We start from the raw sequence: 21,707 nt of genomic DNA, 5'->3' as shown, positions 1-21,707 counted from the left end.
GGCTGAAAAATTCTAATCCAGAGACACTCTGGAGGGAAATATTTATCCCTGTCTTACATGGTAGGCAATTTAACTCTTTAAAATTTTTTTTTAATTTGAGAGAGAGAGAGAAAGCTGGGAAGAGGGTCAAAGGGGGAGGAGAGAGAGAGAGAGAGAGAGAGAGAGAGAGAGAGAGAGAATCCCAAGCAGGCTCCACATCCAGCATGGAGCCTGAGTAGGGGTTCAATCTCACAACCCCAGGATTATGACTTAAGCCAAAATCAAGAGTTGGACGCCCAACCGACTGAGCCTCTAGGCGCCCCTGCAATTTAACTCTTTAACTGAAATGAATTAAACTTAGGAGACCCGGGGCACCCGCCTGGCTCAGTCAGCAGAGAGTACAACTCTTGATCTCAAGGTTGTAAGTTCAAGCCCAATACTGGGTGCTTAAAGATTGCTTAAAAATAAAATCTTAAAAAAGCAACCAACCAACCAACTGTGACACCTGATTGCTTTTAAGAAAATGGACTCTTCCTACAACTTGACAGAATAAGTTGATTGTTGGTTGAAGTTAGTCAGAGGGGCAGCATGGAGACAGGCAACCACATGTGGGTTTAAATTTCAACCCTATGTACTAGCAATGTCACGTTGGGCAAACCTCTGCTTCAGCATCTATAAAATAAGAAGAGCAGCCAACTTAATGTGGCCATCTCGAGGATGCAGTGAGCAGTGAGCTAGTTATATAAAGCCCTCAGCACATATTGGGGGCAGAGATTGCTTTGCAATAAAAATCTTAAAAACAACAACCAACTGTGACACCTGATTGCTTTGTGTCTGGCACGTAATTAGAGCCCAGCAAATACTAGTTACTGTTATTATGAATGGTGCATCGTCACCATCCTCATCAGATCAGGGTGACTTCCAAGCAGTGACAACAAAAACTGCAGGCACCACTCTCCTTTACCCTGACTTTATCCTCCGTCTACATACCTCCTCCATGTCCCATCCCCCATTAATATCCTTTCTCTTCAGCTCAGTCTTGGTGGGCCCTGACTTTAGGCAAGATGTTTTAAGAAGGTGATTGCTGGTGAAGAACCCGAGGAGAGACTTGGGAAGCCGGGGATTAAAACAGGAGGAAGAACCCGAAGGCTAGACTGCTAGGAACTCCTATTAAAAGCCAGAGAGAGGGGTGCCTGGGTGACTCAGCCGGTTTAACAGTTGAACATCCAGCTCTTGACTTGGGCTCAGGTCATGACTTTGAGGGGATTCTCCATCTCCCACTCTCTCTGCCCTACCTTTGCTCTCTCTCTCTCCCTCAAAACTAAATATTTAAACAATTTTTTAATGTTTTTATTCATTTTTTTGAGAGACAGAGATACTGTTCGTGGGGGAGGGGCAGAGAGAGAAGGAGACACCAAATCCAAAGCAGGCTCCAGGATCTGAGCTGTCAGCACAGAGCCCAATGCAGGGCTCGAACCCAGGAAGTGTAGGACCACGACCTGAGCCGAAGTTGGACACTTAACCGACTGAGCCACCCAAGTGTCCCTAAATAAACATTTTTTAAAAAACACTGGAGAGAAAGGAAGATATAATATTTCTGGCCCAACCACGCTTGTCACTGAGCATTGAAAGTAAAAAGTTTTGCTCCAGTGCAATCCAGTTCTTCAGAAAGATATTGGCCAGGTAAAGGAAAGAGATATACACAGGATGGCCTTTTAAAATGGTAAATGATAACTGTACCGACAGTAGGTGGCAATGACTTACTGCTGGAAATTTTATTTACATAATCTGCATTTTATTGACAAATCCTCTGATATTGCAGTAACCTTGTGGAGCAAAGGAGCTGGTCGCTTTAGTAGTGGCTATGCAGATCCTCAGGCACCTGCCGGAGGATCGCCTCCTGTGTTTTCTCCACTTTGTAAGTCACAAATAGCTCTGGCTGGGCCTCATCGTCCTCCCCTTTAATTGTCTGGAGAATGCAGGAGCCACTGGGCAGCACGGCTTGTGCCCTGATTCATAGAAGCTTGGCCCTTGCCTCCAGCAGCGGAGGCCTGAGGGAAGATTTCAAATGTGTCATGAGTTTCCCAGCCAAATTCCTCCAAGCACCAACTTGGAAACTCAAAAATAGCCCTCACTGAGGGAGCCTGACCTGTGACAGAGATTTCCTAGCTGGGAGCATGTATAAGAGGCTGAGGGTTTTCTTTTTTTAAAATCTGCTTTCATGTCTCTATGATGGGAATTTGCTTTTAAGAGTGTGTTTGAAAAAATCACTCTTGCACTTCAGTCTACTGTTTGAGAACGGGGTTCCTCAATTCTTGTGCCTAATTGGGGTTAATCCTGTGCCAGAGCTAAGGATTAAAGGAGACAAAGAGAGAGACTTATCTTTTGTTTACTCAGGATATAAATTGACATATCTATCTAGGAAATGTGGAAGATCTATTTAGAAAAATCCCAGTGGTTAAGGACTCTGGGCTTAGTCTATGTTTAAATTCTGATGCCAGGGTCTTTTAGAAGTTAAAGACTCAGGTCAACTCAGAGTTTTTGAGGTTCTGATTTAAGAAATATAAGAACATATAAGAAATAGCAAATAGGGCACAGAACGTAAGGTCTATTTTAAGAGTCCTGTTTTTACAACTGGACACTTTTAACACAAAGGGAAAACAATGAGAATGCAACATAATTACTTATTCATCACGTAATAATGATCATTTATTAAGAAGGATTCATGCATAAGCCCTACAGGGGTGTGGACTGGCAAGGGTGCACTATTTTATGTATTTAATTTTTTTAAGGGTGCACAATTTCACTTAAATAAAAAATTTTAATGTTTATTTTTGAGAGAGAGACAGTGACAGAGCAGAAGCGGGGAGGGGCAGAGAGAGAAGGAGACACAGAATCTGAAGCAGGCTGACAGCCCAGAACCTGACACGGGGCTCGAGCTTACAAGCTGTGAGATCATGACCTGAGCCAAAATCAGACCTGAAGCTGAACCGACTGAGCCACCCAGGTGCCCCATGGGTGCACAGTTTTAAAATCCAGACCTCTTTCCCATCCGTGTGTCTCCAGGACTCGGTGTATAACCTTATTGGGCAATAACGTTCAAGGTTTAAATCTGAGGCCTTTGATGAATGTGAGGTCAGGACCATATGTCTCTTCTATCCCTGCCTGTCATAGTCCTTGCCTGTTACCGGCTGTGTGACCTTTGGCAGGCTGTTGGCATCAGAGAATCTGACATCTTTTGGAGAATTCCATGAAGTAACCTACGCAGAGCATTTGAGTCAGTGGCTGGTGTTAGTAAATGCTCACTAAACATTAGCCAGAGTTGGTCACTATCTGTATATTGTGGCCAAAGTTTATTTAATTGGTTTGTGTGCGCCACGCCCTGAGAGTATCCATTCTTTGTCCATTCATTCAACACGTATTTACTGAATGCCTCCTTTTAACTTAAAAAATTTTTTTGTTTTACAACTACCATGTCTGTATTCTAATTAGGAAACTAGCAGTAAGAGAAAAAAAAATCACCTATGATCCCATGATCACAGGACATCAATATTATGTACATTTAATACATTTTCTTCTTATGTCTTTTCTCCTTCCTTTTTTCTCTCCATTGAGATCCTTGCTGACAGAGGGGAGCCTGCTTGGATTATCTCTCTCCTTCTCTCGCTCTTTCTCTCTCTGCTCTTCCCACATGTGTGTGCTTTCTCTCTCTCTCTCTCAAAATAAATAAATTAACTAAAAAAAAAAAAAAGATTTCTATGTACGTAGGGGTTCCTGGGTGATTCAGTAAGTGAAGTGTCTAACTCTTGATTTCAGCTCAGGTCATGATTCCAGGGTCATGGGATGGAGCCCTGAGTCCAGATCTGTGCTGAGCACGGAGCCTGCTTGGGTTTCTTTCTCTTCTTCTCTCTCTCTGTCCCTCCTCTGCTCCTTTTCTCTCTCTCTCAAAATAAATAAATAAAACCTATTTAAAAAGACAAACAGCAACAACAACTAGTTTTTGAGGGTTTCCTCTGGGCCAGACGCTGTGCTGTTGTGCTGAGGATCAAGGGGGAAGAGACGGAGAGGTGTGGCCCCTGCTTTCACAGACCGAGCTCCCATTCTAAAAGTGAGACAGATAATAAACTGTACAAAGAAACCCAATACTGGCAGATGGTGATGGGTGCTACCAAGAAAAGAAATAGGGTGTGTGACAGAGTGTTCCTAAATAGGGCGTTGGCTAGGTTTTGGGGAGGTCAGGGAAAACCTCAAGAGAATGCAGCTGGACCACAGAAAACAGTGCCAGGAGTAAAGTGAGGCAAATGAGGTGCATAGACCCCCACATTTAGGGAGGGATTCACTTATGTCCCAACCCCAATGGGAACAAGGGTAGGAAAGACATTCCAGGCAAAGGGAACATCAAGTGTGGAAGCCCAGAGTCTGGAGAGGCTCAGCGTGCTTCTCCAACAGAGAATCAGTCCCTATGACTGGAGTGGAGGGGGAAAAGTGCTAACAGAATCATGAAGCAGAGCCACCAAAAGAAACAAGATGACGTTTTTTGAAAGTTTTGAGAATTGATCATATTTGATCTATTTTATTTATTTTTAAAAATGTTTTATGTTTTTAAACTTATTATTGAGAGAAATGGAGCATGAGCAGGGGGCGGTCAGAGAAAGAGGGAGACACAGAATCCTAAGCAGGCTCCCGGCTCTGAACTGTCAGCACAGAGCCTGAGGCAGGGCTCCAACTCATGAACCACGAGATCCTGACCTGAGCCGAAGTCAGCCACTCAACTGACTGAGCCACCCACGTGCCCCTGGTGTGTCATTTTTTTTTTTTTTAAGTATCCAAGTAGTTGCCTTGGGAAAAACTGGGCTTTCACTTTTCCCCCAGTGGTTTAGACCTGTTTTTTATAGGGGTGCCTGGATGGCTCAGTTGGTTAAGCATCTGACTCTTGATCTCAGCTTGGGTCATGATTTCTTAGTTCCTGGGATTGAGCCCATGTACGGCTCTGTGCTGACAGTATGGAGCCTGCTTGAAATTCTCTCTCCCTCTCTCTCTCAGAGTAAATAAACAAACTTTAAAAAACTTGAAATGCTTAAAATTTTCCTAAGAAAAAAAAAGAAAATTGTGGCGCCTGGGTGGCTCAGTTGGTTGAATGTCCAGCTTTGGCTCAGGTCATGATCTCACAGTATGTGGGTTCGAGCCCTGCATCAGGCTCTGTCCTGACCACTAGCTCAGTGCCTGGAGCCTGTTTCAGATTCTGTGTCTCTTTCTCTCTCTGCCCCATCCCTGTTCATGCTCTGTCTCTCAAAAATAAATAAATGTAAAAAAAATTATAAAAAAAAGAAAATTGTTTTTTGTAGCTCACGTAAGCTGGGAGGCAAGGTTGGGAGTAGGATGACACCAGTAACTTTGTCAGGGCTTGGAAGTGGTGTTTCTTAGTCTTGGCTGCACATTCGAATCCCCTGCTGAAGCCTCAAAAAAAAAAATACTGATTCCTGGGGACACTCGGGTGGCTCACTTGGTAGAGCATGTAACTCTTGATCTGAAGTTCATGAATTTGAGCTCCACATTGGGCACAGATACTGCTTTAAAAAAATACTGATGCCTGGGCTGACACTGAGAGATTGAGATTTAATTGGTCCAGGGTGCAGCCTAGGTGTGGGAATTTTATACTATGAAGACAAAATTGATAACCACCATTAGGATCTTATTCTGGGTACGAGCTGCCGTACGGTGGTCCCAATGTAGGAGAAATCAGCTCTTACAGACTTGTAGGCTCACAGTTTTATCTTAAGAAGTACGGCAAGGGGCGCCTGGGTCTCAGTCGGTTGAGTGTCTAACTTTGGCTCATGTCGTGATCTTGCAGTTTGTGAGTCTGAGCCCTGCGTCGGGTTCTGTGCTGACAGCTCAGAGCCTGGAGCCTGCTTCGGATTCTGTGTCTTCCTCTCTCTGCCCCTCCCCCACTTGCACTCTGACTCTCAAAAATAAATAAATATTTAAAAAATTTAAAAATAAATAAATATTAAAAAAGAAGTATGGGAAGCTATTAATGGGTTTTAAGTAGGATGGTGAAATGATCTGATTGTTATTTAGAAAGAAAATCACTGGAGGGGTGCCTGCGTGGCTCAGTTGGTTAAGCCTCTGACCTTTGATTTCAGCTCAGGTCCAGATATCATAGTTCATGAGACTGAGCTTGTGTACAAGCCTTCTTGGGGTTCTTTCTTTCTCTATCTTTGCCCTTCCCTTGCTCGCTCTCTCTCTCTCTCTCAAAATGAATAAACCAAAATAAAAAAAATCACTGGAACACCTGGCTGGCTCAGTTGGTAGAGCATGTGACTGCTGATCTTGGGGTTGTAAGTTCAAGCCCCATGTTGCATGGAGGGATTACTTAAAAACAAAATCTTAAAAAAAAAATCACATTGGCTGCAGCATGGCAAATTTCCTTAGGATAGATTCCCAGAAAAGGAATTACTGGGGGAAAGGTATTAACATTTTTAAGTCTTTGGATACATACTTTTAAACTGTTTCCCAGCAAGTTGCTGCCAAATGACACTTACTCCGGCCTTCTGTGTCCTCACAGCACCCCTTTGTCAACACTGAGTGCTTTTGAGGGTTAATTATTTCTATGGGAAAAGTACCAAAAAAAAAAAAAAAAGACAAATAAGAAGCAGTTGATGGAGCTCTGGGTACAACCTAGGACAGCTACTTTTTTTTTCCTCCTTCTTCTTTGGTCAAATCGCCATGTGCCTCAGAGAAGTTGTTATCTGATATCTAGCTAACATTTATTTATTGTTAACTGTGTGGCAGGCACTATGCGAAGCACTTTCCATGTAAGATCTCTATTAATTCTCTCAATAGTCTTAGGAGGTCAGTACCATTATCTTCATCTTAGAGATGAGACACTGGGGCACTGTGACAGTCAGGACCTTGTTACTCCCTCAGTTTTAAGCAGGGCAGTTGGAATTTGAACCCAGAGCCCATTCTTGAATTACCCTGCTGTTGTTCGGTAATTTGAAAGGTTGACATTTTTCTTAGGTGTCTAAGGTTTTAGTTATTATGCTGCAAATCATTTTGGAATCTAACATAATTTGGTCACTGCACCATTGTTACAATAAACTATTTAAAGAAGTCAAAATGATTAACGCTCAGTTAAGCGTCCGAGTTCTGCTCAGGTTATGGTCTCACAGTCCCTGGGTTTGAGTCCCGCATCAGGCTCTGGGCTGACAGCTAGCTCAGAGCCTGGAGCCTGCTTCAGAATCTGTATCTCCCTCTCTCTCTGCCTGTCCCCCACTCGCTCTCTGTCTCTGTCTCTCAAAATAAAATAAAGACAAAAAATTTTAAAACCAGTATAAGAACTGAGGAAAGCAGGTCCAGGGAATCTTAGAACTTATAATTAAGGAAAGGCTTTGGGAGAGGGGCCTTTCTGGTCAGATTTCAAGATAGGCTTGCAGGTTGGTGGAGACAAGGGAAATTGAGCAAAAATAACTTTCAGTCATTTCCAAGAAAAAATGTATCTTTCTGACTCCTACTCCTAGAGTTCCTTGTGGAGAGGGCTGGAATCTTGATTACTGTCCTGTCCTGTCCTCAAACACCTGATTAGTAGATGCACAATAAATTTTGCTGAATGTTGAATGAAAGAATAAATCAGAATTAGGCTGAACAATATTCAGAATTTATGTGAGGACAATGCATTCATTATTGCTTATGTAATTAAACAGTAATTACAAGCAATTACAAGTAATTACAAATAGAACCCAAATACTTTTTGGAAGGAAGAATTGTCTCCCAGAAAGGACCATACTGAGTGAGGGGACCCTAATCTTGGGACCTTATTGAAGAGGGACTTTTTTTTTCAGGAGAATAGGAAAGAGGGAATGATAAACAGGGAAGAAAGGACACCTCTCATAGGGCCTCTTAATTCCAAACGGGTAGAACACTTCCTCACAGGGAGGTGGGCAAGAATGGGGGTACCTAGGGCAAATTTTAGGGCGGAGTGTGTACGTGAGATATATCCCTCTTGATGTAGGGTTTACTCATTTTTATTTTTATTTTTTTACACATGCAGGTGACCATGCTTGGGTCTGATCCAGTGGGGATTTCTGTGTTGAGTCAAATATCAGCCCCATTTTGGAGGTTCAGAAGTTTCTCTCTCTTTCTTTCTTTGTCTTTCTCTCTCTCTCTCTCTCTCCTGTTTATTTTGAGAGAGAGAGAGAGAGAGAGAGAGAGAGAGAGACAGTGCATGGGGGGGAGTGAGGGCGCAGAGAGAGGGTGAGAGAGAATCCCAATGAACTTTCCATTTGTTAGAGCTGGCAGGATCATACCTTAGTGAGGGGTTGGTAGGCATAAGCAAGGAGCCCAAGGCTGAAGTGGTGTGGGTGGGGAAATACCAAAGTCTTATGATCTTCAAGGACTTTAGGTAACAATTTTTAATTACACAGGTAATTAAAGACAATATTCTTGTAACATAAATGGACTAAGACCCTCTGTGTAGATGTGAAGACCCTTTTGCCTGTCGTCCCCAAACGTAACTCCCCTGTAACCTGTGTGGTGTGCATCTTGCTCGGCTTTTCTCTAGGCATCTGCATCCACATTATGTATCAGACGCTTTCATGAAATCTTTCCAGGGGACTGTGGGCGGGGGAAAGTGCTCTGGTGTGTCACCCTCTCCCCACCAGCCACATTTTTCGGGGGGGGGGGGAAGGTCGGCAAGTGCTAAGGTGAGAGGATTTGAAAGCACATTTCACGTTCCAGGCGACAGGCATTGAGGGGAACAGGGATTCCCTTTTCTCTGTTTTTTCACAACGTGAAGAGGTGGCCAAGGTGAAAGGACTCTATGGGTACATTTCGAGGAGGGGGCTGGGTAGGTGGCCATCCACCCTCTCTCTTTTTATTTTTACTTTTTACCGAGTAGGGTGGGGAAAGTGGGCCCACGTGAGCCCTAAGGGCACGCCCGCTCGTGTGTGCGCGGAGGTGCGCGCGCGCCCCCGCACGCGGGGGCACCCCGGGTCCTTGATTGGACGCATGTTTACACCTGACTGCCCAGCCCTCGGGGGTCTGGTGCTTCCCGGAGGGTGTTTAGGAGGGTGTGGGTTTGAGGGTGGTGGTGGAGAGTCCCCTCTCCCATGATCCCCCGCGGCGGGGCTGGGACCTTGGCACAGTCCGCAAAGAGTGGAGGCGAGCCCGGAGCGCGGGACGGCTATCCGCTGGCCGCGCCCGCCTGGCTCCGCCTCTCGCGGCCGGCCCCGCCCCTTTCCCCTGGCCCAGCGGGCGCCGGCCCCGCCCCTCGCTCCCAGCATGCCGTGCGGCAGCGGCGGCGCGGCGGGCGGAGCCGGGAGGCGGGGAAGCTGTGGCTGTGTGAGCGTGAGCAGCCGCCGCCACCGCCTCCTCCTCGTCGTCCTCTTCCTCCAGGGTCCCGGCGTCGCGGGCCGCGCTCGGCCCTGGAAGAAACGTCGCCTCCCTTTCCACCACCTCCCCCTCGCGGCGCTGCTCCCGCCCCTTCGTCCAGCGCTGCGGGCTCAGGCGGAACCCGGAACGGCCGTCCGCCTCCCCCGCCCTCAGCCCCCTCCTCCTCCTCCTCCTCCGCCGCCTCCTCCTCCTTCTCTTCGGCTTCCTCCTCAGCCCCAGGCGGCAGCGGAGCGTCGGCGGCGGTCGGTTCGGGCGGCGACTCGCGCTTCTTTGGGCGGCGGCGCTTGGCCATGTCGTGTCGGGGAAGGTAATGAGCCGCAGAGCCCCGGGGTCTCGGCTGAGCAGCGGCGGCGGCGGCGGCACCAAGTACCCTCGGAGCTGGAATGACTGGCAACCCAGGTGGGTGAGCCGGCGCCTAGCCCGCCGCCCCGACCCCTGGGCCCCGCCTCGGGCGGGCAGAGGCCTAGGGCCCTCCGGCTGGGAGGCGCGGCCTAGGCCCTCCACCCCCCAGGAACCGAGCGCGGCTTCCTGGGTCCCCTCCCGCCCCTGCTGAGGGGAGGAAGGCCGCCGGGAGGCGAGGCCTAAATGTCTCCCCCCACCGCATTTCAGCCCTGGGGCTGGAGCTGACCGAGGGCGCCCAGCGAAGGCACTGGCCTAGGAGTTGGGTCAAGGAGGGTGAAGAAAGGGCCGTGGTGGTGGTGGGGTACTTTCTGGTTACCACCCACCAAGTTGGAATTTGAGTTGGGTGATCCTGGGAGTTCAGCACCCTCTCTCTTATCCTCTCACTTCCTTGGTCCCTGACACTCTCAGTACCCACGTAAAAGAGCTCCTTAACTGTGATCCCTTCTGTGTCCCCCCCCCCCCCCACGTGTTAATATTTCAGAAAACAACCCCCGCCACACACACTCCAGGTTTTACTCTGATTTTGGGCAAGGCAGTTGTGGGGCATGAAATGAGATTGTGACTGTGTTAATGAGGCTGACCCACTCTGGTCCTGGGAAATGAAGTTTTTCCCAAGTGCAGGGGCAGTTACCCTGGTGGAGAGCAGTTCGTACTTGGACTTTTGAGCAGGCACGAAGAGAGGAGTAGAGAATTTACTCTTGCACGGAGGGCATTTGATCTCACACTGCTTTGGGGTCTCTTTGGAATTCAGTATATTAGGAGCATTACCTTTTTTGTGCCTTTGTGATTAATCTCTGGGTCTTGTGCCTAATTTAGGACTGAGTTCCTAGAACTCCCTCAATTTATATATGGTTTTAGGGTTAGTTGATTCATGGAGTTTTCACACTTTGAAGTGCACTTGAATTATGATTGTCCTGAAACTGGCCAAATCAGTGTTAAGACGCTTTGGGATGACTTGCTTCCCCGTGGTTACTTGTAACTTCAGTAGTGCTGGAAATAATACCTTGGTAAGATGTTAGAATGTAACGTTTTAAGACGTGATGGAAAAGTCTTGGGTAAGAGGTGGTACACCTCTAATTTTGTTTAAATATGTCTTCCCAAATCCTGTGTCTGTTGAGAACACTTGTGTCTAAAAGTTAATGCCTGACTCTTTGAAGTGAGATGCTAAATAGTTTAAAAAATTGTTTGAAAAATACAGCGTTACTTGTCCTTTACCATTTAGGATTTGTGAATGCTTTAAGTACTAACAATTGACTAGTTTAAGTCAATTTACAGTATTTAACTTGAGCTATCTGTAATTGACATTCTTAGTTTTGTACTTTATTAAAATGTGTGAAGTTGTTTTTTTACACATCTAATAAATTAGATGATTAAATGAGCTTGAATTTGACATTTGACAGTCTTAGATGGTAGATTTCCCATTATAGTTACAGTATTTAGTATTTCAGTATTGTGGTCAGCATATACAAAATATTAAAAAGTATCCCTTTAGAGGACTAAATAAAGTACTCCTCACAGATAGTCCTAGAGCTTTTGGAAAATAATAAATTGTAGCTTGTAATTCTGAATAAATGGAGAAACAGTTGCAGCCACCTGCTGGGGTCACTTGACTTAATTTGACAGACAGGAAGCAGAATGGCTTATATGTTATGGAATGTGTACATGGATTATTAGTATTATCCATATTTTCTTTTTTCACCTGTTCTGTTTCTTGGCTGTGTTTGGTGTGTTTGCTGGGGGGAGGATGTGAGCTTTCTTTGATGGAGATTCTGTAACAAAGTCTCAACTTAGTGCCTAGGTAGAGGATACTGTGAGATGTTGTTGGTTACACTGAGTAACAGTGGGTTTGGATGTTGGAAATACCGGACTTTTTTGTGGAAGAGGGAACAGAGCAGTAAGGACAGTGGGCCATAGCAGAACTTGATTTATTTGTGGGGTTGGCATAGTTTTGTTAAATAGTAAAGAACCTTGTTTGCCAAGTCATAAGTTTTCATAAGTTAAATTTGTGGTGGGTTTTTCTGTCCCCTCTTCAGAAACGTGACAGATTCCAGCTAACTGACAGAATGGAGCCTCATTTTCCTCTTTGTTTAAATGGAGATTTATTTTTCTAAACCTCTCCAAATGCAGGCCGATTCCTTATGGTTTATGTGAATCATTTTGGTTTTGAAAAAATTGTTTGCCTTTCTATACCATTACTTGCCTGATTTTGTTTTTCTAGATTTAGACTTTTGAACAAGTGGGATTTAAAAAAGCAATTCTTGAGGTGCCTGGGTGGCTCAGTTGGTTAATTGTCCAAATTTGGTTCAGGGCATTAACTCACGGTTCTTCGGTTTGGCCCCTTGTAGGGCTCTGTGCTGACAGTTCGGAGCCTGGAGCCTGCTTTGAATTCTGTTTCTCCCTCTTTCTGCCCCTTGCCTGCTCAAGCTCTGTCTGTCTCTCTTCAAAAACAAACAAACGTTAAAAAAAACCCTTTTTTTTTTAAACCGTTCTTATTGGTTTCTTTTAGTTTGTCAGTCTGGAAACTGTTAAGTCAGTCATGGCCACACGTGATACTTCACACATAGTGAGAGGAAGTGTTTCAGGCGGTTGAGTGGTTGAATAGACTAGTGTCATATGGCAACAGTGCAAGCCCATCTTTGCTAGAAGCATACCTGTAGCAGAAAGCATTTGTACAGCACTGGTTGATAGTCTTCCTTTTCATTCACTGTACTCTCAATTAAGATTTAAGAATGATGAAGCAAATGAGTAGTTTTATCATTGCCACTAGCCAAAGTATGTCCTTTTCTTGACTTTGTTTTGGAATGTAATCTTTCAGTTGTACCAGTCAAGATAGAGATCAGAATGACTTGTTGTAAAAGTTGAAGTGTAATTATTATATATTTTAATATTCCAAAATGACATTTGACTAATTTGACATTGGAGTCAAACATAGATTAGTTCAACAAACAAGAGGAAGCATTCAGGTCAAGAGAAAACAAGATTTTACTTCTGTATTTTGGAACTTTTAGACTTTATTTAACAGATTTATGTTGGGTATCTTACAGTGCCCAAACTTGTCATCTTTCTATAATTCTGTAATGATGAAACTTATTAAAAATAGCTTCCATTTTTGGTAGAATGTGAACAGATTAAAATTCTCAGGAGTACAAGTACCTTTATTCTCCATTGTCACAGAGCAAGAAATAGGAAGAGTGCTGTGAAGATAGAAAAGTCAGGAACTAGTATGTCTGGCATTGTGAGAAGCTGGATTTTTGAAACTGGAGTTGTCTGTCTTTTTTATAATGTTTATTTATTTTTAAGAGATCATGCAAGCCAGGGGCAGAGAGCAGGGAGAGAGAGAGGGAGACAGAGGATCCAAAGCAGGCTCTGTGCTGAGAATACAGAGCCCAATGTGGGGCTTGAACTCACCAACCATGGGATCCCGAGTTGAAGTCCAAGGCTTAACCGACTGAGCTACTCAGGCGCTTCTATTTAGCTTTTTGTGAGTCTGTGGGTACATCATATAGTGAAATACATAAAGGAAAAAATTAAGTAGAGTTATGTATTTTATAACTACAAATAGAGCTTTAGTTTAATAGAATGTAATGATTACCAGTTCTTTACTGAAGATTTTCAAGTACACTATGGAGGTTTATTAGATAACTGTGAATGGGTGTTTAATATGTAGGGAAAGTTTGTTTTTTCCATTATAAAATAAAATATATGGTTTATGAAACATTTGATAATTATATTTTTAAATTGGACCTTTTTCTCCTTCTGTTTTGGATCCTTTTTGAGTTGGGAGTATAACTGGAGCACATTATATTAACAGGAAATTATGTAATATTCTAATGCAATGAAAATATTTGATTTTAGAAAATATTGATCATTTGGGGATTTTTATGACTAATAGAGCTACTGTCTTTAAGGAGGTTATAGGTTAATGGGGAGAAAAGACTTTGAAATGGTAAAGTATTATCTGGGTATTAAGTGGTATATAATTTTGATTTAATTATTTTTATGTGTAATCGGGTTTAAAACCTGGAGAGTCAGAGGATGTATAGCTATACAGATGAGTAGGGGGCAGTGGGACCATGAAATTGATTTGTACTATTTGGTCTCAAAAAAGAAAGTCATGAGGTGGCAAAATACAAGTTGTCCTTGGTAAAAAAAAATTTTCCAGTTTGATTAGAAGGATGGGTACTTTGAGGAGGGATACAGTAAGAGAGCTTAAGAACTGTATTGAGCTGTAAGTATGGTAGGCCTTGAGTCAGTAGTTAGAGAGACTGCTAAGGACCTGAATGTTTTGTTTATAAGTCATTATTTAAATTCATACAGAAGTATTCAGCCCAATATGTGGAAATTTCCATAATCAAAAGCCCCTCATGCATTTTCTGGTGTTGATAGAATATGATCACTACAGTGATACTTTTTATCTGCTTACACTTCAGTTTAGGACACTTAAATGGAATGATCGTACACAGAAAATGGAGTGTGGTCTGTGGTGTCTTTTGTGAACACTTAATTCTCACATCTACCCTGTATTCTGGTGACTGACTTAACTCCAGAACTGGAAGCCTGTAACTCCTACTCTACCCATTTTGCCTGTTTCCCCCACCCTGCTCTCCTCTGGCAGCCGTCAGTTTGTTACCTGTATTTATGGGTCTGTTTCTGCATTTTGTTTGTTGGTTTATTTGAGTTCTCACAACTTTTAAATTTAAGGTTTCTCGCCTTTACTGCCTGGCATATTGTAGACCCTTGCTTACTTGCTGCTGTTATTCTAATCCCTGGGGTTCTTTTCAGTGGGCCTCCCTTTATGGATTCACACAAGCACTCATTTGTTTGGTGTCCCTTCATATCATTTTGGTTACCTGTCTTTGGAGATTTTAAAGTTTTCTAAGAACATCCCCTTTTATGTAGAGATGTAACAGTAAAGATTAGAGAAATTTTGTGGTTTAATTTCTATATGAAATACTCAAGCTTATTACATTTTAACTTTTTAAAAATGTAGAGTGTAACCTATTCTGTTGAGAGTTTTGTGTTTTTATAGTGTTAGTTTTCCTCTATTTGTAGTAGTTGATTGAATGTACTTCCCTTGAATGCTTTTTTTTGTACTGAAGTGTGCTACTTGTTTTAGATGAAATTTACTTATGTATAGATCTTAAGTTCAGTGAATTTTGACAGAAGGTATACACCTGGGTAACCATGACCCCACTTAGGAAACAGCTACACGTTGACTTTGCAAATGGATTATGTTTCACTTGGCTCCCCCTCCCCAAAAAAACCCCCAACTGGCAGAGTGTATGGGTATATCTTGCCTTAAAATTTGCTCTAGAAAGGAAATCTTTGAATACTTTCATGATTTAGTACCAATTTATGGTTTCTACGGATTGATAATCTTATTTTCAACATATTTCTTTTTCTTTTGCTATAAACATATTTTCTTGGGATATCTAAATATCCTGTGTGAAAGCAGGTTTAGGTGGTGGTTCCCTTGTTAACATTTTTAGGTAACATTTTAGGACACACAAGAGCTCTTCGTTTTGGTTAAGTTTATTCCTATCAGCTACAGGTTCATGGACTTTTCTCTACCATCTTGAGCTAAACTGTCACTTAGTTTTTCATGCTTTTCACCATTCTAAACCTTGTACTTCCTTTAGCCCCACCTCTACCCTCTGTGATCCCTCTTCTGTTGCAACAGGTCTACAGTGAAAGCTAACTGCTTATCACTTCAGTGATTGATCTCTTAAGTCCCTGAGGGCTGAGCCGGCCTTTTTCTCTGTTTCTGCGTCTTACTTGCCCTAAACCACTTCTGAAGTTCATTTCTGCCTTAGGGCCGTTGCATGTGCTGTCCTTGCTGTGAGTACAGTGACCTGGATGCCCTCTTGTTGTCCCATCCTAAATGTCACCCCCTCCCTGAGAAGAAGCTGCCTCTCTAACATTTCACCCAACGTTTTCTTCATAGCACTGAACAACTATCTGAAATTTTCATGTGTGTCTTCCCCAGTAAAACATAACCTTCATCTGTGCTTGCATTTTGTATGATGGTTTGACCTCTGTATCCCTTCTTACCTGCTAGTGCATAGAATACACTCTAGGGGTGCCTGGCCGGTTCAGGTGGTAGAGCATGCAATTCTTGATCCCAGCATCATGAGTTCAAGCCCTGCGTTGAGTAGAGAGCTTACTTAAAAAAGAAAAAAAGAAAGAAAAAGTAGTATATACTCTGTATTTGAGTGTTCTTTCTCAACTAAATACATGAAAACAGAGTTCTGCAAGTTTGTTTTTGTATTTAGAGTTAACTCTAGCTTACAACACTGAAGCTAGGAGAGGCCTTCTGAATGGAACTGTTCCTGGTTCTAGCAGCCTAGTTAGCCTGAGGCAGCAGTAAATTAAGCTGATAGAACAGGTTTAAAGATGTCCAGATCTTTTGCAGAAGGAAGAATACGTTCATTTAAGATTCATAGGTTTTATCCATCTTGAAAAAATATCTTGCTCACATATTTAAAGTTCTTTTACAGGGGCACCTGGGTGGCTCAATCAGCTAAGTGTCTGACTTCGGCTCAGGTCATGATCTCACTGTTGATGGGTTCAAACCCTGTGTTGGGCACCATGCTGATGGCTTCAGATTCTTTGTCTCCCTCTTTTTCTGTCTGTCCCCAGTTTGTGGTCGCCCTCTTTTTCTGTCTGTCCCCAGTTTGTGGTCGCACTCTTTTTCTCTCTCTCAAAAATAAATTAAACGTTAAAAAAATTTTTAAAGCTCTTTTATACCTTGACATTTTATCCCATATCTGTTTGTATCCATTTGAACATTATTTAAACAGTCTTATCACTAAAAAGTTAAGCATTGGGTGGTGCCTTCTGGCATTCCAGTAGCATGCCTGAGTCCTTATATGCCTGCTAATTGGGTAATGACTGAAATCAAAACTTTCCAGAATTAGGAGCACCTGGCTGGCTCAGTCAGTAGAGCATGTGACTCTTGATCTCATGGGTCCTGAGTTCAACTCCCCACTTTGGGTGTAGAGCTTATTTAAAAAAAGAAAATTTCCCCAGAACCAACAGATTTCTCAACATGGTGAATTACTTCTTTCATACTAATTTTCACACCCTTTCAAAAAAGGGAATTGTATTCTTGTTGGAATTTTATTGGGGGCATAATTTGCTATTCATATTACATAGTATGTCTAGGATCTCATGTTTATTATTTAAAACCTTTTACAGGCTTTTTGTGTTCATTTAAAAACTTTTCAGATAGGTTTCTGGTATCAAAATTATTTTTTCTTTTTTGGTATGGAACTACCTCAGTTATGTTATTTTTGTTTATAAGAAGAGGCACTACTTTAAACACAGTGTTTTTAATGTTTGTTTTGAGAGAGGGAGAGAGTGCGCAGACATGAAAGTGGGGGAGGGGCAGAGAGAGAGAGAGAGAGAGAGAGAGAGAGAGAGAGAGAGAGGGAAAGATGGAATCTCAAGCAGGCTCTGCGCTGTCAGCGCAAGAGTGTGACTGAACTGTGATTATAGAGAGCTGAGCCGAAATCAAGAGCTGGAGGGGTGCGTGATCGAGGGAGCCACTCAGGCCCTCTGAGCACTACGTTTTTCCTTTATACATGTTTTTAGCATCTTAAAGAACCTCAGCAGTGCTCTTATAGTCCACCAGACAATTATTAATGGCTCTGCAGTGGCCTACCATAATTGTGTACTCATGTATTTGTCTGCAGGTCAAAAAAAATCTATTGTTGGGGCGCCTGGGTGGCTCAGTCGGTTGAACATCCGACTTTGGCTCAGGTCACCATCTCACGGTTGGGAGGTTTGAGCCCCACTTGGGGCTCTGTGCTGACAGCTCAGAGCCTGGAGCCTGTCTTCGGATTCTGTGTCTGTCTCTCTCTGACCCTCCTATTCATGCTGTCTCTGTCTCAAAAATAAATAATTAAAAAAAACATGAAAAATTTTAAAAAAGATTGTTTTGGGGCACCTGGTGGCTCTTGATTTGGCTTGATATGGCTTAGGTCATAATCTCACAGTTTGTGAGTTCAAAGCCCCATGTCAGGCTCTGCGCTGACAGTGCAGATCCTGCTTGGCATTCATTCTCTCTCTCTCTCTCTCTCTCTCTCTCTCTCTCTCTCTCCCTCTCTCCCTCTCTCCCTCTCTCCCTCACTCCCTCTCCTCTCTCCCTCTCTCCCTCTCTCTCCCTCCCCCCCCCCCCCCAGCCCCCCGTCTGCGTGTAGGTGCGTGCTCTCTCAAAATAAATAAACTTAAAAAAAATTTTTTTAATAAAAGCAAAAAATATTGTTTAACTTAGTATTTATTAGATCTTTATTTTTGGTGGTATCCAAAATAATGAATACCTTTTCTGTTGAGTAGGGAGAAGCCTGCACTAATATATATACTGACAGATACTTATTTTTCCTTCATATATAATAAACAGCATTGGCAACATTTTATTTTTTTACTGAAGCTCTTTGAATTTAATTTTTTCTTTTTATTTAAATTTGTTCATTGAAAATTTGTTTTTACTACCTTCTCTTTAGCATTTTAATCTTCTGTTTATTGATTGAGAGTGAGAGAGCATGTGTGCCAGCAGGTGAGGGGCAAAGGGAGAGGCAAAGAGAGAATCAAGCAGTTGGAGCCCAGTGTGGGGCTTGATTTCAGGATCATGACCTGAACCAAAATCATAAGTTGGACAATTAACCGACTGAGCCACCCAGTGTCCTAATCCTCTGATTTTTAAAGATGGATGTGTTTATGTGTGTGTTTGAACAAGGTTTAGCTTTCATCTTGGCACAGTTAGTTCTTTGATGCAACCCATGAACAACACTTGCTGTTCAGCCTCTTGAGGCTCTCCCTAGTTTAAATTCCTGCTAATATGAATCCTGGAATTCCTTGTGTGAAGTGTAATGCTTTATTTCTAGACTCTTTGTTTTGATTCTAACATTGGACATTCAGATTCATTGCCCTAATGACAGATTCTATGCTGGCTTTTTGAAATTCGTCAGAATTCAGACAGAAGAACTTATTAATTTGAGAAAAGATGTCAAATTTTTGTCTTCTATAGAATGGGACTGATTAGATTATATTCTGATTAGAAAATCGAGGATGATAACCAGTATCACGTAGTATGGTGCAGCTGGATTAATATATATTCATTCAGTTGAAAGAAAATATCCTAGATTTTCTTTCCTCAAAAGATTGTTTTTTGTTTTTTTTTTGCCTGTCCTTCTATTCTTTGGGTACACATGAAGAAAAATGAAAATATAGCAGGTTTCCCAACAAGCAGGATTATGAAGCTTGAGATTTAGTGTTCATTCTTCAGTCAGGTTTAAAGGAATCTACTTGGGGTGCCCAGCTGCCTCAGTTGGTAGAGTCTGTGACTCGGCCTCAGGGTTGAGTTTGAGCCACAAGTTAAGGGTAGAGTTTACTTAAAAAAAAAAAAACGAATGGGGACGCCTGTGTGGCTCCATCGGTTAAGCGTCTGACTTTGTCTCAGGTCATGGTCTCACAGTTCGTGAGTTGGAGCCCTGTGCTGACAGCTCAGATCCTGCTTAGGATTCTGTCTCCCTCTCTCTCTAAAATGAATTAAAAAAAAAAAGGAATCTACCTTAAGATACAATTTGTATTGTTTTTGAAGGACTTGAATTACAATTCTGACCATTGAAAATTATTAATTCTCAGGGTGCCTGGGTGGCTCAGTGGGTTCAGCATCTGACTTTGGCTCAGGTCATGATCTCACAGTTTGTGGGTTCAAGCCCTTCGATAGGCTTTGCACTGACAGCTCAGAGCCTGGAGCCTGCTTCAGATTCTGTGTGTGTGTCTCTCTCTCTGTCCCTCCCCCGCTTGTGCGTGTGCTCGTGCTCCCTCTTTCTCTCAAAAAAAAAGCTTAAAAAATGATCTGTTAAAATTTGAAATGCACCATTTTAATGTGTGGTATCTTGCTTCTTTTTTGAAAATATTGAAATTAAAAATGAGGTTATTTTTAATAAAGGTTTGCATGTGGGGAATAATCAAATGGCTGACTAGAAAACAAAGTTTTGTAAAATAAGCTTTTTTTAAAAAAAAAGTTTATTATTCTAAGAGAGATGGGGAGAGCGAGCGAGCATGGTAGGGGCAGAGAGACAGGGAGGGAGAAAGACGATCCCAAGCAGGCTCTGCCTGGGTCTTGAACTCACGAACTGTGAGATCATGACCTGAGCTGAAATCAAGAGGCTTAATTTATTGAGCCACCCAGGTGTCCCAAGAAGCTTTTGTTTAAGTGGCCTGTCTTGTGTAGTTACTGTAGTGCTGATGTTCCCTATGGTTTTACTGTTCTCTTATTAGGATGTAAGAATTACACCAGTAGTGCTGTTTTCCCCACTTCTGGTTTATTTAAAAAATCTACTTGCTGTCTTAGTGTAATTGCATTGGAGAAGTTAGAAATAGAACGAGGGTGTTTATGTTCCTCTCTCAGGTGTATTTATTTTTCAGAATATGTGCATTTTTAGTATTGATCCCTCACAAATATTTATCTGAGGAGAGGCTGGTGTCATGAAAATAACAGTGGACTGAAAGTGGGAAGACAGAGGTCCTTTGTACTGATAAAAGTGCCCAGCTGTTGCTCCCTAAGATGTAGGGTTATGAAGGTTTAAGTCTGGAAAATTACCTTAAAATTACTTAAGTGCTACACAAATGCTGTTTATGTTGCCATGTCTGAATCGAATTTGGAATTTTATTTTGTTTATTTTAATTAAATTTTTTTTACATTTATTTATTTTGGAGAGACAGAGTGAGACAGAGTGAGACAGAGCGTGAGCGGGGGAAGGTCAGAGAGAAGGAGACACAGAATCTGAAGCAGGCTTCAGGCTCCGAGAAAGAGCTCAGCACAGAGCCTTATGTGGGGCTTGAACCCACGGCCGTGAGATCATGACCTAAGCTGAAGTCGGACGCTTAACCGACTGAGCCACCCAGGTGCCCCAAATTTGGAATTTTAAAGATCCTTCCTTTTTTACTTCTTAGAAAGTTTTAAGATTTACTACACACATGCACATAAATTGTAGTTCAAATTTCAGTTTTCTCTTCTAGTAGTTTGTGTGCATGTGTGTATTCATTCTAATAATTTTATAAGGTTTAATAAGGAATATTTTATGAAATAAAACAAGATTTATAAAATTTATTTCATAGAATATGGGATTTATTTTCCATTTGTTGATGTGGGAATGGTATATATGAATATATATGAATGGGAGCATGTATAATTGTTAAATTTCTATTAGGTGTGGCATACATCACCTTTGGTATTATTTGTATGAAACATTGTAATATATAACTGATATTATTTATTAAATTGGTAGATATGCAATTAATTGCTTTCTAGTATAATAGTGGTTCTTTTGCTACATTTTCAGTATGCTTCCATAATCTGAGCCTGTGTCAAGTTGGCTAATGAGAAATTTGACCATAAATCTGCATTATTGTCTATTTTTTCTCTGTATCTTACTATCATACTTTAAGAACTTGATACCAGTTAATATTGTGAGCCAGGAAAAAAAATCTCATCTTTGTGACTATATTTTGATTTATATTTTGTGACTATATATGCTTTGCATATATTGGAGGGCAGGTGCCAGTGGAATTAAGTAGAGAAAGGTAGATTAAAAGGTAGTCTGCACCTTGCTTAACTTTTACTCTACAGTTGGAATTTGAAGAACTAATTCTTTAAGAACCCCTGTTGAATGCTGCATTGCACTCCCTCTCCCCCACCATCTTATACTAATTTTTTAAGGTTTTTTTTTTTTTTTTTCTTGAGGGACAGAGCCGACAGAGTGTGAGTGGTGGGTGGGGCCAGGGGGGCGGGAACAGAGAAAGAGGGAGAACCCCAAGCAGGAATTTAAAACTCATGGAAATGTGAGATCATGACCTGAGCCGAAATCAAGAGATGTTTAACTGACTGAACCACCCAGGCGCTACTGGTATTGTTTGACTTATTAAAA

The 21,707-nt window shown here is 42.3% G+C and overlaps 1 protein-coding gene across 4 annotated transcripts in view; it reads left to right on the top strand.

Moving 5' to 3' along the window:
- The first annotated feature begins 9,290 nt into the window (after nucleotides 1–9,290).
- SMG1 (SMG1 nonsense mediated mRNA decay associated PI3K related kinase) overlaps nucleotides 9,291–21,707 on the top strand; it is a 98,256-nt gene continuing 85,839 nt past the window's right edge. For 3 of the 4 annotated variants that reach the window (XM_029949223.1, XM_029949224.1, XM_029949222.1), the window contains exon 1: nucleotides 9,291–9,768. In XM_029949223.1, the coding sequence (XP_029805083.1) occupies nucleotides 9,680–9,768 (89 nt within the window). In that variant the 5' untranslated portion in view covers nucleotides 9,291–9,679. The remainder of the gene's footprint in view (nucleotides 9,769–21,707) is intronic. The other variant, XM_029949225.1, reaches the window with a different exon arrangement.

The sequence above is a fragment of the Suricata suricatta genome, chromosome 8 (assembly GCF_006229205.1).
Source record: "Suricata suricatta isolate VVHF042 chromosome 8, meerkat_22Aug2017_6uvM2_HiC, whole genome shotgun sequence".
Lineage (NCBI taxonomy): Eukaryota > Metazoa > Chordata > Mammalia > Carnivora > Herpestidae > Suricata > Suricata suricatta.
The sequence above is the reverse complement of the archived record's forward strand: the minus strand, read 5'-3'. Positions and strand labels throughout refer to the sequence as shown.